At 45.7% G+C, this 16,995-nt stretch overlaps 1 protein-coding gene across 1 annotated transcript in view; it reads right to left on the reverse strand.

Annotated features, from left to right (window-relative positions):
- The window catches only part of TNN (tenascin N), a 42,967-nt gene continuing 25,972 nt past the window's right edge, over positions 1 to 16,995 (reverse strand). The window contains exons 10-16 of the mRNA XM_056844708.1: positions 14,108 to 14,238; positions 12,843 to 12,975; positions 11,704 to 11,855; positions 10,266 to 10,362; positions 6,533 to 6,694; positions 3,936 to 4,099; positions 1 to 147 (exon numbers count right to left, since the gene is read on the reverse strand). Coding sequence (XP_056700686.1) covers positions 1 to 147; positions 3,936 to 4,099; positions 6,533 to 6,694; positions 10,266 to 10,362; positions 11,704 to 11,855; positions 12,843 to 12,975; positions 14,108 to 14,238 — 986 coding nt within the window. The remainder of the gene's footprint in view (positions 148 to 3,935; positions 4,100 to 6,532; positions 6,695 to 10,265; positions 10,363 to 11,703; positions 11,856 to 12,842; positions 12,976 to 14,107; positions 14,239 to 16,995) is intronic.

The following is a 16,995-nucleotide window of genomic DNA, read 5'->3' on the forward strand; positions in this document are numbered from 1 at the left end:
TTAAATGCTCAGAGCCTTCCTCGTCTCTGCCAGAGATCTCCTCCGCCTGCCCAGGACTGGGTCAAAGCTATGTGACCGTGGACGTATCTTCATCTCAGTGCGAGGGATAGAATATAAATGGCCTGTCCATGGCTCCCAATTAACTCCCTGGAAAGAGAACATAAGAACATAAGAAAATCCCTGTTGGATCAAACCAAGGCCCATCAAGTCCAGCAGTCTGTTCACAAAGCCAATGCCTCTAGGAAGCCCACAAACCTAACAACTGCAGCAGCATTGTCCTGCCTGTGTTCCACAGCACCTAATATAATAGGCATGCTCTTCTGATACTAGAGAGAATAGGTATGCATCATGACTAGTATCCATTTTTACTAGTAGCCATGAAGAGAATGTATCTAGTGTCATATGTAGCACATAAGTGAGACCAGCTTCTTGAAACTATGGACAAATATTCAAATCCTTGCTCACATTTATAATAAAACCATCTCCGGACTACCATGAAGTTGTTTAGAGTTAGCATCAAGGCCCACAACAATTCTGCAGATTGGGTCCAGTGCCAAAACCTTTTCATTTGATTGAACTTTGCAGCCTGGATCCAACAGGGTCATGTTCTTTAACTGAGTCTTGCTGTTAGGCTTAATTCATCTTCTGGACTGAATTTTGCTGCCGCAAGATAATGAACTGGTCTTCCTTAACTGAACTGAATTTAGTCTCGTTGATTGAATGTTGGTGTTACATTTAATGAATGGATTTCCCTTGATCAAATCTTTGCTGTTAGATCTAATGAATTTATTCTCCTTAGCTACACATAGTTGTTAGGCCTAATGAACTGATTCTCTTTGATTGAATTAGGCTGTTGGATCTAAGGAATTGACTACTCAATTGAACCTTGGGATTAGATCCAATGAACTGACTCTCAATGAAGAATGTAAAAGCAGCTGTGCTGGGTCAGACCAATAGTCCTCCTAATTCAGCATCCAAGGCCATCATTATATCCTGTGGCAGTGAATTCCACAAGTTAATTACTCCTTCAGTGAAGAAATAGTTCCTATTGTCTGCCCTGAATATACTTCCCATCAACTGCATTGGATGCCTACAAGTTCTAGTATTATAAAAGAGGGCCGCTTTTGTTGGGGGGGGGGGGCTTTGGAACAGTTCTGACAAGCCCTGGTTTGCACTCCAAGCTGTAGCATTCCTCAGACGGGAGAGAGGAACAAACAGCCCTGATGCTTTCAGCAGCCAAAATCTCATTCAAGATTCATAATTTTGTTTATGAAAATTGTCACTTTTCATCAGGAGATTTGAATGTGGGTCAAAACAAAGGGCTCAGCTGAAAAATTAAGGAATGAGGGTGCACCCTGCCCAAAGTTCCTGCTTTAAAAAAAAAAAAAAATAGAAGACCAAACTTTCTTTCAAAGATGAGGGTCGCTTGGGTCCTGAATGCTCCCCAACCCAGGTCCCAAGATTTCCTTTGTATGCCCAAGCTGCAACTGAATATTTAGTGAGTGAAGATTTCCCCAAACATCTCCCCACCTGCCATATTTCTTTGTGCTGTACTGCCATTAAAGGCACAGGAGGAGAACGAGCTTATTGAGTAGATTTCCAGTAAAAAGAAAAAAAAGTGCAACTTGTTCATTCTGTACACCTGTCCTTAGGAAGGTGCAACCTAACCATACTTTATACCTGCCCTTGACCACACAGGAGTTCTACCCTGCTGCTTTGATCTCTTAGCTGATTTCCTTGTCTCTCCAGTGTTTTCATAGGGCACCCCAGGCTCACTGCTGATGGGTTCAAAATAGTGAGCTGCATCCTACCATTCCACTCAGCAAAGTTTGAAGCCTGTTTCCTCCAACTTCTTAGGTGGGAAAGCTTGCTTAAGAACATAAGAAGAGCCCGGCTGATTCAGACCATTGGTCCATCTAATCCAGCATCCTGTTTCACACAGTCGCCACTGGTTGCTCTGGAGGGCCAATAAATAGGACCTAGAGGCCAAGGCCTTTCACTGACGTTGCACTCCTACTCATAGGTTTATTGCTTTGGAACATGAAGGTTCTCTTTAGTCTCCATACTGTAGCTAGTAGCCATTGATGGACAAATTCTTCTTGTATCTGCCTAATCCTCTTTTAACACCATCTGTGGTCATGATCATCATTACATCCACTGGCAATGAATTCCATTAATTTAATCCAGGGGTGGGGAAAGTCAGGCCCGGGGGCCGTTTAAGGCTGCGAAAACATTTGGTCTGGCCCTTCATGGGTCCTGGCAGATTTCTAGTTCAGAAGGACTGGTGATCCGCCCCCTCCCACGGACAGGAATAGCCTCTATTGAAGGCAGATGTGAGTTTGTTTTGCCAAGAAAAGGAACCCTTTTCCCCCCTTGCAGAAGAGTCCTTAGCTATGGAGCTGCTAGGACCACCCAAGAAACTGCTAACCCTTCCTACCCAGGCCATGGAGAAACGTATTCCCTCTGTACTACAAGAGGGCTGGGGGTGGAAGTGGCAACAATGGTGGGGTTAAAGGGGGCAGGGCCAGAATGCGCACGGGGGGAGGGGTTCTTTGCCAGTGTGCCCTCATTTCATCCCTGCAGGTGGAGGTAGCAGGAGCCGACTGTAAAATCCGGCCCCAACCATGCGGAGCAGGAGCAACTCTGGCATACTGCTGGGCGGCTATGCCTGGCTGGTGCAACAGACCATCCTGTGCCACAGGTTGGATGCCTGCCAGCTTGCCTGTGCGGTGGGGGGGTGTCATCTGGGGCAGCTGCCTGCTTGGGGCTTGGTCGGCTAATTTTTAAATTGATAATTTTGTATGGCCCGCGAACGATGTTATAAATATCCAAATGGCCCTTGGCGGAAAAAAGGTTCCCCACCCCTGATTTAATCCCTCATCAAGTCCAAAATTATTCATTCCCTTTTGTCTGCCTTGAACAAATCGCCCACCAACTTCTCCTAGAATTTTGGGAGAGGGAGAGGAAAGTCCTCTCTATCCACTTCCTCCACCCCATGCACAATTTTATAAACCTCTGCCATGTCCTCCCCTCTTGGCCATCTTTTTTCTAAACCAAAATGCCCCAAGTCTTGAGCCTTTCCTCATACAGAAGGTGCCTCAGTCCGTGGTTGCTTTTTTCTGTACTTTTTACAGCTCTACAATATCCTTCCTGAGATACGGCAACCAGAATGGTACACAGTATTCCTAAGTGGTCATGCCACCCAGTTCAATATGAAAGCATTACCTAATAATCCCTAGCACAGAACGTGCCTTTTTAGTCTTAATTAAAAAAATATCAACACTATTTGAACAGCACTTTTGATATTCAGGATTCTCATATGCATTTTCTTGAATATATGAACTGTAAATCGATGAACCATCTAAAATTAATGTCCAGCTTTGCTGTTGTGGCTACTGTATTTCTCTTTTTATCTATTCACAAGGGGCTTGTGTATTCCAATTCATGCTGGAGAGAGACCTAATTTTTTATATTTTTGAAGGGACAGGTGTTATTGTCTCTCTTCCCAGTAGCCTTGGTGCAATCTGAAATCCTTCTCATGACTTAATATAATTAATTGTGATTCCTGTGCAGGCAGAGGGGACTTTCCATCATGCTCAGCAACCTCTCTCCCCCTCACCCCCGCAATCTGTCTGAGCAGTCTACAGTGTATCTTATCAGCCTCTATCAGCTATAATCTAGTTATCATGTGAGTAGGACTACTCTGCTGGTTCGGGATAGTATTCCACTGCTTTAGCAACCGGTAATAAGAAATCCTTATATAAATTCAGAGTAACAATGGGAATGAATACAAGAGTCCCATGTTACCGTTCATTGCAAAATTAAGGATGCAATATTTAATAACCATCACCATAATTTGTTATGCTCTTGGAAAGTAGTATACCTAGTGCAGAAAAGAAACAAAGAACTGGAGCCGCACAGAGCCCTGGACTCACCTCGCTGTGTTTGTCTTCTCCATATTTACCATTGAGGTTCGCCAAATGGCAGTTCTTGTACCACCAGCCCCCGTGGTGTGTGATTGCACAGTTGCTGATGGCAATGTCATTGTCTCTGTCCCAGGTGGTAAATCTCCTCTCGTTGTGGTAAGTCATAGCGTCCCCTAAATGAGGCAAGAAAAGGTTGGTGTTAAAAGTGTGAGGAAGCTTGTTACATGAACACATCTATCTGATCTCCCAATGCACGTTCAGAAAGACAGAGAAACAAGTTCCACAGCCCAGTTGCAGATAATTAATAATGTTGTACAGATGGTATTTACAAACACTTAGGCTAGCCTGATCTCATCAGATCTCACAAGCTATGCAGGGTCAGCCCTGGTTAGTACTTGGATGGGAGACCATCAAGGAATCCCAGGGTTGCTATGCAGAGGCAGACAATGGCAAAACCACCTCTGAACGTCTCTTGCCTTGAAAACCCTATGGGGTCACCATAAGTCAGCTTCAACTTGATGGCGGGGTGGGAGTATGTACAGGTAAACAATATATTGTTTTTTAGGTTAATGTTGGAAATCTGATCCATTGCTGGAAGAGTGTCTTCATATCCGGCAGCAAGAAATACCAGAAACAAATAATGCAAAACATAAGATATGTGTTCCCACTGGACGTAGGAATGGTCCTTCTTAACGTCATACAGTAAAATGTCTATTAACTGGCATCATGTTAATCAGACAAATCAACGAACCAACATGCCTGGGACGCAAGCGCCCATATGAGTCACTAGCCCACTGCCTGCTTCCCACTGCTGAGCTGGGGTGGCAGCAGGAGCACAAGTGACTCAGACAGGCACCACACGAGTCTCTTACCAGCTGAGTGACTTGCATGCATGTCCACCAGCTGAGTTGCTTACACCAGGCAATAATGAGAGGGCAGCAGGGCTGAGGAAACCCCAAGATCATGGTCAGGTCCCTGGCATGGCCACCTGTCTGCTTGATGCCGCTGCCCCATAGCCAATGGGTGATGTTTTGTCCCTCTGCATAGTTTTTTATTTCAAATACATACTGTATCCTATCTTTCCCCAGTGCCCAAGGCAGCTTACCATAGACATACACAGCTAAATACATAGTTGAAACTTAAAAATAAAACTGCGACTCTTGCTGCAAATATCACCAGCAGCTGCAATTCAGATACATTCATTAGTTACTTCCATCAAAGGCGCATCAGAATAGTTCACCTAGGGTTGCCAGGTCCCTCTTCGCCACTGGCAGAAAGTTTTTAGGGTGGAGCCTGAGGAGGGAGGGGTTTGGGGAGGGGAGGGACTTCAATGCCATAGAGTCCAATTGCCAAAGTGGCCATTTTCTCCAGGTGAACTGATCTATATTGGCTGGAGATCAGATGTAATAGCAGGAAATCTCCAGCTAGTACTCAGAGGTTGGCAACCCTATTTGCACCTTTTGTGGAAGAAAGAGAGTGTGCACCATATCTGGCAGGCGGTTCCAAAGTGTGGGTGCAGCTACCAAAAAGAAGCATGGGCCATAGATGAGCAGACCTCCCACATAGAGGGGACCACCCGAAGTGAAGAGATTGATGATCGTGGCTGGCATATGGGATCATACAGGGAAAGATAGTCCATTAGATATGTAGTGAAGTTAAACAGTGATACTAGGGTTGCCAGGTCCCTCTTTACTACCAGCGGGAGGTTTTGGGGGCGGAGCCTGAGGAGGGAGGGGTTTGGTGAGGGGAGGGACTTCAATGCCATAGAGTCCAATGGCCAAAGCGGCCATTTTCTCCAGGCGAACTGATCTCTATCGGCTGGAGATCAGTTGTAATAGCAGGAGATCTCCTGCCACTACCTGGAGGTTGGCAGCCCTAAGTGATACCCATGCCCCATGGATACCTATTAACAAAGCTATGACTGTAGTTAAGCACAAGTATAAGAAGCTAGTAATACTTCCGTATTGGGATTCCCCCCAATCCTACCTTTCATTCAGGGTTGTTAAATCTGGGTTGGGGAATTCCTGGAGATTTGAGGGTGGAGCCGTGGGAGGGCAGGGTTTGTGGAGGGGAGGGACCTCATCCGGGTCTAGGGCCATACAGTCCATCCTCCAAAGCAGCAATTTTATCCTGGGGAACTGATCCCTGTTGTCTGGAGGTCAGTTGAAAGTCTGGGAGATCTCCAGAGACCACCTGGAGGTTGGCAACCCTGCTTTCATTGAAGAAGGCCTCCCCAAGGCAGCTTACACAAAATGATAAAGTAGTTTAAACAACTGTGTTCTCACCCTCTTCAACATAGCACTCCGCTGCATGAACATACTTTGCTTTCTATAGGAATTTGCCAGTTCTTGGGTGGAATCCCATGCAATGGAGCTTTCTTCAAGAAGCCTTCCCCTGATGCAAAAGGCTCTTTGAGCCCTGAGTCAGGGAAAGGCTCCCCGCCCTGGAAGAAAGCTCTTCCCCTAGCAGAACCATGCTGCAGATTCCTAATGCATCTCTCAATGCATCTCAGCCTCATGCAGTTTTAATAAAAGAAAGTCCCCGCAGTTCCTTCAACCCAGCTTCCCAGTGCAAAAAAAAGAAAAAAAGAAATGGCCTTTGCTTACCGGCAGTGCCTCTATATTTTCCTACTGAGAGTCGGTACCTCTCCCTGCTTGACCCCACCCGGAAGAGGTCATAGGTGGCGTAGGCAGAATCGTTGTGGGTTTGCAAATCCACCCTCAGCTCAAATGGGGCCGAGCTAGTAATTTCATGAAGCTTTTCGAGGCCTAGGAGAAACAATAGCAAGTAACGATTATCATAGCCTCACAAATACAGTCAGACGTCCAGATAGGCATCTGCTACTTGCCTATGGTAAATAAGACCTGCATTCTGGGAGAGAAGATTTTGAACAATGAACATAAGAAAAGCCCTACTGGATCAGATCAGGAAACATCTAATTGTTGAGAGTGGCTGGCCAGATGCTTCTAGGGAGCCTCCAGGTAAGTGCATGAAACCAAGAGCCTTCCCCTATTGTGCCTCCCAAACCTGGAATGTAGAAGTATACTGTCTCTGGTATACATGCCTGGGAGTTTTACCTGAGGTCCGTTGCTTGCTGGACCCACACTTCCTGTTGGGAATGTATGCACAATCAGTCTCCAAGCTCAAATCAAATCCCTGCCCCTTTAAATGCTGCTTTGTAATTGGCTTATTTTGCACGGCTTACTGTGAGAGAAAATCCCACCCCCAAAACCCAATTCCCAAATAAAAAAGCATTTTAAGAAAAAAAAACAAAAACGGAGCAATCTGAAGGGGAGGGGGGAGAAATCCAAGCCTCGGTTTTAAAAAGCCTTTCGTCTGCTCAGAAAGAGCTCCCAGGAAGCATTTGAATCCCTGCCTCTTTACACGCTGCTTTGTAATTGGCTGCATGCTTTCTGTGACAGAAACCAAGCTTGGGTATCCCATACTTTGCATTATGCATAGGGATTTCACCTGAGCTGAGCTCAAAGGAGAGGGAATAATCGGGTTAACAGAGGAACGGGAAGGTCCAGGATTTGTGAGGGCTGGCAGAGAAGCCATCTCTAATGGACAGAACACTCATGCATAACTCCAAGGAACAACCGAGATGTTCTCCCCATGGCGGCGGAAAGAGAACTGAGGGAAGAATGCTCCCCGCCCCCCGTCACTTGGTCCCTGGGTGGGAAAAGCTGTTAAGGCTTGGACACAGACGGGGGGAGGGGAGCTCTCTTAGGGAGCATACTCTTCTAGAAGTTTTCAAATCTTCTCCGTGGCTGGCCTGTGCAGTCCCATGCTGGCCTGTGCAGTCCCATGTGGGACTGCACAGAAGCCATGAAAATGAAGAAGGAATTCCTGCCATCCCTGTGCTGTTTTTGGTGGCTGAAATAGCTCGGGAAGTGTAAGGGGAGCATTTATTTGCTCCGTTGGGAGCCCGCACATACGCCATATGCATGCACCAGCTCGAGGGACGCCAGGCTTCCTGCTTTAGTAGGAGGCCTCCTGGTATCCTGACTGCCTGCTGGAACCTGAGGACCAGGGGGAGGAAATGGGGGTGATGGATCGTATACTGATCTCACACCAGTGCACTTACATCACTTCCAGTAAAAACCAGAAGTCACATATGGATATTCTAGCATTTTATAAAACTCTGTGATAAAACCATAGAGTTTTTGTAAGTGCTAGCATCCACATATGTCACACATGTCCACCGGCGCACTAGGCCCTGCCTCCACTTTCTCCCAGGGATTGCCAGCCCCCCAGAGAAAATAATGCTCCCGCTCTCAGCCCCTGGGCTGTTTCAGCTGCCAAAAACAGCATGGGGGAGAAGGTAGGAATCCCTCCATCTCCAGGGCAGCCCTCCCATTCAAAATCAGGCCCTGATGCTTAACTTGCTGCTGGGAACTAGCAACTCCAGTATAGTCACAAGTCTCTGTGGAGAAATCATGCAGTTTATAACATCTGGTTAGGCTCTTGGCCAACAGCTGTCACAGCAATGAAACAGCAGAACAAAAGGAGCCACAGCAAAACTCAGTTACTAACAGCATGGGAGAATAATATGGTCTTTGCCTGGCATGTGAAGTGCCATCCAAATGTCTTTCTGAAGAGTTTTCCATTCAAGGGGTGCCGCCACAGAAAAGGCCCTGGCTCTAGTTGCAAACCATCTCATCTCTGAGGGCAGGAGACCCAGAGCAGAGCCTCAGAAGCAGAGCTTAAATAATGGGCAGCTTCTCATAGGAGAAGTGGCCTTTTCGAATGTCTTTGATTAGGTCAAAAGCAGTGTACAAAGTGTTGTTTCTGCTCTGGCAAGCACTCCTCCCAATGGAAAATCTCATACTTCCTGCACCTTGCATCAAAGGTGTTGAGAAAAGGGGAACAGAAAATATCAACTGGGCCCGATGTGGTCTGCAAGCTGCTAGTTGGCCATCGCTATATAAAAGCACACTCCCGGTTCATTTAGGGGCCTCACTTGAAGGGACAAACCAGCAGGGAGTTCCAAGTCTATTTCCTTCCTAAATAACTGGCATATAGGTCTCTAATTTGGATGGAGACTGTAGCATGGGTGGGGGGTTGTTAACTCCTCCCTCCACACCACTTTCCCAACTTGAAAAGCCTGTTCAAAGGTACAAGGAACATATAGAGTGCCTCTGTGTTTGTTCCAATAGGGCAAATAGTAGATCTATAGGGCTCATTCAGAAAAGGGAAATGCTACACACACACACACACACTGCAATCTTGATCTGAACAGACCCCAGCATAGCCCCTATTTGCAAAATAAATAAGCGAACAAACAGAGCTCCAAGCACAGAACTCAGTCTGAGTATATCATCTGGTGATCCTATACTCTGAATTGAATCCAGAAATTACTCAGCAATCAAAACAGACAGGGGAACGGCAAAAGAGCTGGCCAACCACCGTTTTAAACCAAAATCCCCTTGCCAATATAAAGGTCTAAACATTGTTGGATGTATGGAAGGTCTTAATTTAAATAAACGAAGCCTTGGTAAACCTTTCATTGACCTCAGCAGTTATTGGAGAAAGGGCCAGGAGAGTCTACATAAGACCCTGTAATCGGTATAGCTACTGGGCAGCAGATCCTAAGTTCTGGTCATCACACCTAAAAAAGGATATTGCAGAGCTTGAGAAGGTGCGGAAAAAAGCAACCAAAATTATTAGGGGACTAGAGCAACTATGAGGAGTGGTTAAAATGCGTAGGGCTGTTTAGCTTGGAAAGAAGGCGGCTGAGGGGAGACATGATAGAGGTCTATAAAATTATGCATGGTTTGGAGAGAGTGGACAGGGAGAGGTTTTTCTCCCTCTCCCATAATGCTAGAACGCGGGGTCATCTTCTGAAGCTGGAGGGTGAGAGATTCAAAGTAGATAAAAGGAAGTATTTTTTCACATAACGCTTAGTTAATTGTGGAACTCCCTGCCCCAAAATGTGGTGATGGCTGCCAACTTGGAAGGCTTTAAGAGGGGAGTGGACATGTTCATGGAGGAAAAGGGTATTCATGGCTACTAGTTAAAATGGATACTAGTCATGATGCATATCTATTCTCTCCAGGATCAGAGGAGCATGCCTATTATCTTAGGTGCTGTGGAACACAGGAAGGATGATGCTGCTGCAGTCGTCTTGTTTGGGGGCTTCCTGGGGGCACCTGGTTGGCCACTGTGTGAACAGACTGCTGGACTTGATGAGCCTTGGTCTGATCCAGCAGGGCTTTTCTTATGTTCTTTATGTCCTTATGACTGTTCCCAGTAGAGCACTGTGCTGACCAGAAGAACTGGATCAGCAACCAAACCAAAGCCTCCTCACCCATCCCAAATCCCTTAAAGGTAGAGTACCAAGCCAAAATTCTGCTCTAGGATCTCCGAAGCCTTCGGCATAATTCCTCCAGCGTTTAAAGAAATCCAACTGCCCCGTATTTCGCCGCTGAAACACCTGCAGAAGTAAAGCCAAACGTTCATTGATCATCAGTGTCTACATGCTATATATTAACGCTAGGACTGTAGATAAAAAGTGAAGATAAGAAGATTCAGTAACCATTCAGTGAACTGCCTAAATTACAAGGTCCAAAGTTGGCTCACAATAATTTATATATATATAAATTTCTTATTGACAAAGTCTTAAGCATTCATTATATAGAGGAACAGAAAATAAACAGTTTTTACAATTTTAGAGTGTGTGTGTGTGTGTGTAAAGTGCCGTCAAGTCACAGCCAACATATGGCGACCCCTTTGGGGGTTTTTATGGCAAGAGACTAACAGAGGTGGCTTACCAGTACCTTCCTCTGCACAGCAACTCTGGACTTCCTTGGTGGTCTCCCATCCAAATACTAACCAGGGCTGACCCTGCTTAGCTTCTGAGATCTGACGAGATCAGGCTAGCCTGGGCCATCCAGGTCAGGGCAATTTTAGAGTAAATAACAATAATTTATAGGGATATTTACACAATTCGCCTCACCTGTCTTTCTCCCTGCAATTTGGGATTCTGAATAACCTGATTTTATAGGTAGAGCCGAGCAGAGACAATTCACCATTTTTTCATTTCCTGACTTGGCTCAGACCGCTACATTTTACTGCAGTTTTAAATTAACTTCTTCCCTCTTACCCCATGCGCAAGTACAAGATTTCTTTACCTCTTTTTTTGCGGGGGGGCACTGCGATTTAAATAACGTGCATATACATTCATGTGCATTGGTAACTTTTCTCTCTGCGGGGAGAGAGAAAAGGCTGCTGAAGACCTTGTCCACACTGACTGTCTGTTGACTGCTACCAATTCCCAAGGCAATGAAATCTGAGGGATTTGTGCCCTGATTCGCAGAACAACCAGCAGCTTCCATTTGTGCTTTGGAGCAGAGACAAATATGGGTCTGGTGGTGGTGGTAGTAGAAGAAGGAGGAGGAAGAGGAGGAGTAGGAGTTGGTTTTTATATGCTGACTTTCTCTACCACTTAAGAATCAAACCAGCTTACAATCACCTTCCCTTCTCCTCCCCACAACAGGCACTTTGTGAGGCAGGTGGGGCTGAGAGAGTGTGACTAGCCCAAGGTCATCCAGCTGGCTTTATGTGGAGGAGTGGGGAACCAAACCCGGTTCTCCAGATCAGAGTCCACCACTCCAAACCACCGCTCTTAACCACTACACCATGCTGGCTCTATGTACCTTATTGCTGACACAGAGAACCAAGAGAAAAGAACAGACCCATAATGGGGAATTCTTTGCACAAGGACAGAAAAACAAGAAGGGAAGGAGCAGAGTCTGCCCCCTCCAGCAAAACTCACTATCCATCCACCACCATCAGTGGTCATGTCGCAGTACACTTGGAAGGGCCTGTTAAGGTCACCGTTGAGATAAATGGTGTAGATACCACTTGTGGAGTGCCCGTTTTGTTGAGTCTGGCTGCAGTCGGCAGGGTAGGGATAGAGTAAATTGGCTGCAGGAACAAAGCAGGAAGGAAGTATATTAGTTAAGTTTAAGACAAGTTTAAAACAAAAGGCAGAAATGCCCAAAGGAGATTTGGTTGTCCACAAAAAGCAGAGTTAACAAAGGGAGACTCAAGCAAAATTGATGAAATAATAATTCAACAATAATTGCTGAAATAATTGAATGCTTTGAAACTCTATATAAATACAGTCTTCTTATTTATGACCAAAAGCTTCTTACTACTACCATACCATACTCCTTGAACTTCAAAATCCAGACAGGCCCTCTTGGAAGAACTGCCTGGCCTACTGGGGGTGGGGTGAGTGGCAGATCAGGAGATGGAGGCACGTGGGATGAGCAGAGAGTTACATTTGCAGAAGATAGCACCTGATAAAGTCTCACAAAATAGCCTGGCTATGCCTGGTACCTCAGGCACATTTTAAACCTCATGGACATTGTGGGGGAGAGGAAATAAAGTAAATAATGAACGTTCTTAAGTCACCACACTCCCCTTAGACTCTCTTCCTTCCCATAAGATTCTACTCCTTCTCCTGGTGATTTTGAGGACATTGAAAGCAACCCTAAAGGTTCCGGTCATGTCCTAAGTCGTGGCCAACTTTCATCTTGAGGTTTGAAAGAGGTTTGGAGGCCTCTTTCCATCAGCCATGAATTCATACTCTCCAAATGTTTAATGAAAATTCTTATTGGTAACCTATTGCTAGTTGTGAGCGCAACCACCGGTAGACTTGCCATTTCCCCCTGACAGTGGTCAGTTTCCCACTTCTGCCCTCAATCCTCTGTCCCGGATAATTTGAGGAGCAGGAGGAAAAAGAGGAATTTACCCTGTCTCTATGGTCTTTACCACAGAGATTGGGGAAATTCCTAGAGCATCACCCAGAAATGATGTCACTTCCTCCTGAATCTCCACCCACCCCAGCCACTGCTACTGCATTTGCCAGCAAGTATTGAAAATTGTATTGCAATGATGAAGGCTTACCTGTGGAAAAGGTAATGGCTGCTTTTCTGCTCCAGCGGTCTCCCTTAAAGGCCGTGATATAGATGGTGTATTTAGTACCCCGACTAAGGCCTTCTAACACAAACTTTTGTTCATTGGGACCTAGCCGGACTTCCTGCGACACACAAATAAAAGAGAGGCTAAAAATGCATCTCACTGAAAATTCCACCCCAACCACTCCTGTCCTCCCATCCATTCTTCAGTGATTTGCTCCCTGTGAGGTAGGGAGTACTTTTGCAGACTCCATTCCTGAAAACAGCGGCTGCGGCATGAGTACATGCCCCACACTTTCCACAGTGAACATGGATGCAAAGAATTAATTTAGCTTCTATACAATCTCCTCAACTTCCTTTAGCAATTCCTTTTATTCCTTAGTCATCCAAATGCCCAGCTGCCTCTCTGGCTGGTTTCCTGCTCCAGATTTATTTAAAGAAATGCTTATTTTTTTATCTCGATGCCTCAAACTCTCTTTTTGCTTATGAAATTATTAACTCATACTTCCTGTGCCAGACCCTGTGCTCCCTTCTATTAACCTCATTGGGGCAGACCTTCCGCTTTTTAAGAGAAGCTTTTTTGCCTTTTGTGGCTTCCTTGACATGGGTCATTAACCATGCAGGCATCCTTGTAGACTTGGCAGCGCCTTTCCTAACCTGGGGAATGCATTCAACCTGGGCTTCAATGAGTGTGGTTTTAAATAGCTTCTAAGCATCCTCTAGGTATTTGGCTTTCTTGAGTCTCCCTTTCATCTTCCTTCTTAACTAGTCCCCTCATTTTTGTAGTTTCCTTTTTTTAAATCAAATGTTACTTCTTTGAACTTTAAGGGTAGCTTTTATTGACACGAATGCAGAACTTCATACCACTGTTATCACTGTTCACAACTGATGCAACGTTTATATCCTGCACCAGGCCTTGAGCCCCACTCAGAACCAGTCCAAGATAACCACATCTCTGGTTGGCTCTGTGGCCAACTGTTCCAGTGCACGTATGATGTCTAGGAACCTCATTTCTGCAGCATGATTTGAGCATATGTTTACCCAGCCAAGGCGAGGGCTGTTGAAGTCACCCAGTATCACAACATTATCTGCTTAAGCCACTTCCCTTGTTTCCTTCTCTGTCTCAAGAATAGCCTCAAGGGTTTGCTCAGGCGGGCAATAGTACACCCCTGCTTTTAAGTAACCCTTAGAGACTTGTATCTCCACCCATAACAACTTTGTTGGGGAGTTCATTCCCCTATTGCTCTGACTTACCCTGATGGTTCCATCTGGCTCTTGATAAGTGAGGAGATACCCATTAATCTGGGCATCAGGTGGCATCCATGTGACCACTGCACTAGATTGCATCACATCTGATACACGGACATTTCGTGGAGGGTCAATTTCTGGAACAGACACAAACAAAAAACCAAGTGCATCTCTCATCATGACACAAACTAAGAGATCTCCTGGAATTACAGCTGATCTCCAGACAGCAAAGATCAGCTCCCCAGGAGAAAATGGCTGCTTGGGGTGGTGGACTGTGTGGCATTACCCCCTGCTGTGGTGCCTCCCCAGGCTCTACCCCCAAATCTCCAGGAATGTCCCAACCTTCAGTTGGCAACCCTAGCAAACACTCAGGCAGATAGTCTCTCAAAAGCAATCCCCTTGCAGTTCACTTGCACGTACTTAGCTTTAATTTTAGTTTGGTGTTATTAACAGTGGCATCCTAAGAAGAAGTTATTCGGCCTCTAAAAAGCTCCAATGACCAGCACAGGGATTGTTAGAAGAGAAACCACATCATAGACCGTATATAGATAGGGCTGCGAATCTCCAGGTGGTAGCTGGAGATCTCCCGCTACTACAACTGATCTCCAGCTGATAGAGATCAGTTCCCCTGGAGAAAATGGCTGCTTTGGCCATTGGACTCTATGGCATTGAAGTCCCTCCCCTAACCAAACCCTGCCCTCCTCAGGCTCCGCCCCCAAAATCCCCAGGTATTTCTCAACCCAGAGCTGGCAACCCTATATACAGATAGAAACAGGGCCTATTGCCGGGGTGGGGGGCAGGTATTTGGCACTGCGGGGGGCATTTACATTCGAGAAGGGCCTCAAATTTAGACTTCTGGAAAAAAAAACTAGACAAGCACTTGTTAAATAAAAGGGAACATTTATTGCGCACTATTGCATTGTATTCTGGGTGTGTTAAAGGTGTCGGTTTGTTCAATGTAAACATTTAAAATATACCACAATTTCTGTAACCCTCTTTTTGGCATTTCTTCATTTTTAGTATTTTGAGCCTCAAAAATGGAAGCGACCCAGGCCTCTCTAGACCTCGGCCCTGGAGAGAAAAATATGTACAGCAGAGTGGAATTGGGAGTGGGAAAAGCACAGAACTGTTGAGTGCATTTTATTCTCGGTTTGGACAGCAGAGGGTGCTGCAGCACGCCAAATCCAGCTGTGCTTCCTAAGGCCTCCTCAGTGTGTCTGTGATTGACAGGGCAGGGACCCATGTAGCCCTATTTGGTGCAGTAGCACAGGGATGCCAACTCCAGAGTGGGAAATTCCTGGACATTTGGGGGCAGTACCTGGAGAGGGCTGAGTTGGGGGGAGGCTCAGTAGAGATATGTTGTAATTCGAGGACTTCTGTTCTCCTATAGCTTTGGAGAGCCGCGTCTCTGTCTTTTCCTCCAGGAGACGGAATTGATCTCTGTAGTTTGGACATCCGTTTTAATTCTGGGAGAACTCCAGCCCCTTCTCTAAAGATGATAACCGTAACGGCACACAGCCAAACATGACCCAGGAAGTGGCACAACGCTGCATAGTGGTTAGAGTGTTAATTTTTTTTACAGCTGGGAGTCCCAGGTTCAAATCCCCAATTAGCCACGAAGCTCACTAGATGATCTTGAGCCATTCACTCTCTATCAGTCCACCCCCACACCACCACCACCTTCACCCCCTGCCAGTGGCCAGAGGAAACCTGGCAACCCTAGAGCCCAATCTACCTCATAGGTTTGTTCAGAGGAGATAAAATGGAGGATGGGAGAACCATGTAGGCGTCCCTGAGCTTCTTGGAGGAAGAGGGGAGGGATAAAGATGTGTCCATTGGATATGGAAAAGGGAACAGGTCTGCCATAGCACGATAGCCAAAAATGTGAGTCGAGAAGTTCAGATCTCCCCACAGAAATCCATCCAACAGATCCCTCAAACTAACCAGTATTCCCTCGGTCTCAGCCCTCCCCCATATCCAATACTTATTCCTCAGCACTGCACAAACAGTGGCTAACAATTTTTTTAAAAAATAAAATACACCGAGGGTTTTAAAATGTTAAATGCCACTCGATTTAAACTCAATAAACTCAATAAATCATAATCATCATGTGTTCGGTTCATGCCATGTTGAGCACAATTTCCCTCTCAAGAAAAGACTGAGGAAAAGTAGGAATTGAGCAGTTCTTCCCTCTCTTCATTGCCTGTTGCAATTTCACTTTCCGGTCCCCGCAGTGGGCTTATCATGTCCCTGTTCTTGTTCTTACTCTGTACATAGGAAAAGAACCCTTCTTTTTGTTGTGTTTAGCATCTCTATTGAACCAAAAGTTAATCTACTAAATGAATCCAAAGAAGCAGCAAACCTTATTCTGAAACATTAGCAAAAGAACGGAGAGAACCAACTGAATATCTCCAGGGAGGGAACTGGGAAGGGTCCAAGCATCGTTCCCACCTTTCAAAGCTCTGATGGTGGGGACATGAAGAAGACCAGCAGGTAGGCAGATTCATATGGGAGAAAGTGGCCCTTCATATACCCTGGTCCCAATCAGTTTAGGACTTCGAAAACAATCACCAGTCCAGCATTTTGAATTCTGCCCAGAATCCAACTGGAAGCCAGTGCAGATCCATGAACACAGAGTAATATGCTCAGAGTGTCAAGTCTCAGTTAACTATCTTGCCATCTTCTAGACCAGCTGGTAGTTTCCAAATACTTTTCATGACAGGCCCATATAAAGTGTATCATTGGGATAATAATCCCAATTGGGATAATAATCCTCCCTTTTAGGGCTGTGCTAAAGGATCCCGAGTGAACCCTTGAACTACACCAGGTAAACCCTAAGGACTATTATTTCTACCACCTGCCCAACAAGCTCTTGTGCCAACAGGGGTAAGATA

The sequence above is a fragment of the Euleptes europaea genome, chromosome 2, assembly GCF_029931775.1.
Source record: "Euleptes europaea isolate rEulEur1 chromosome 2, rEulEur1.hap1, whole genome shotgun sequence".
Lineage (NCBI taxonomy): Eukaryota > Metazoa > Chordata > Lepidosauria > Squamata > Sphaerodactylidae > Euleptes > Euleptes europaea.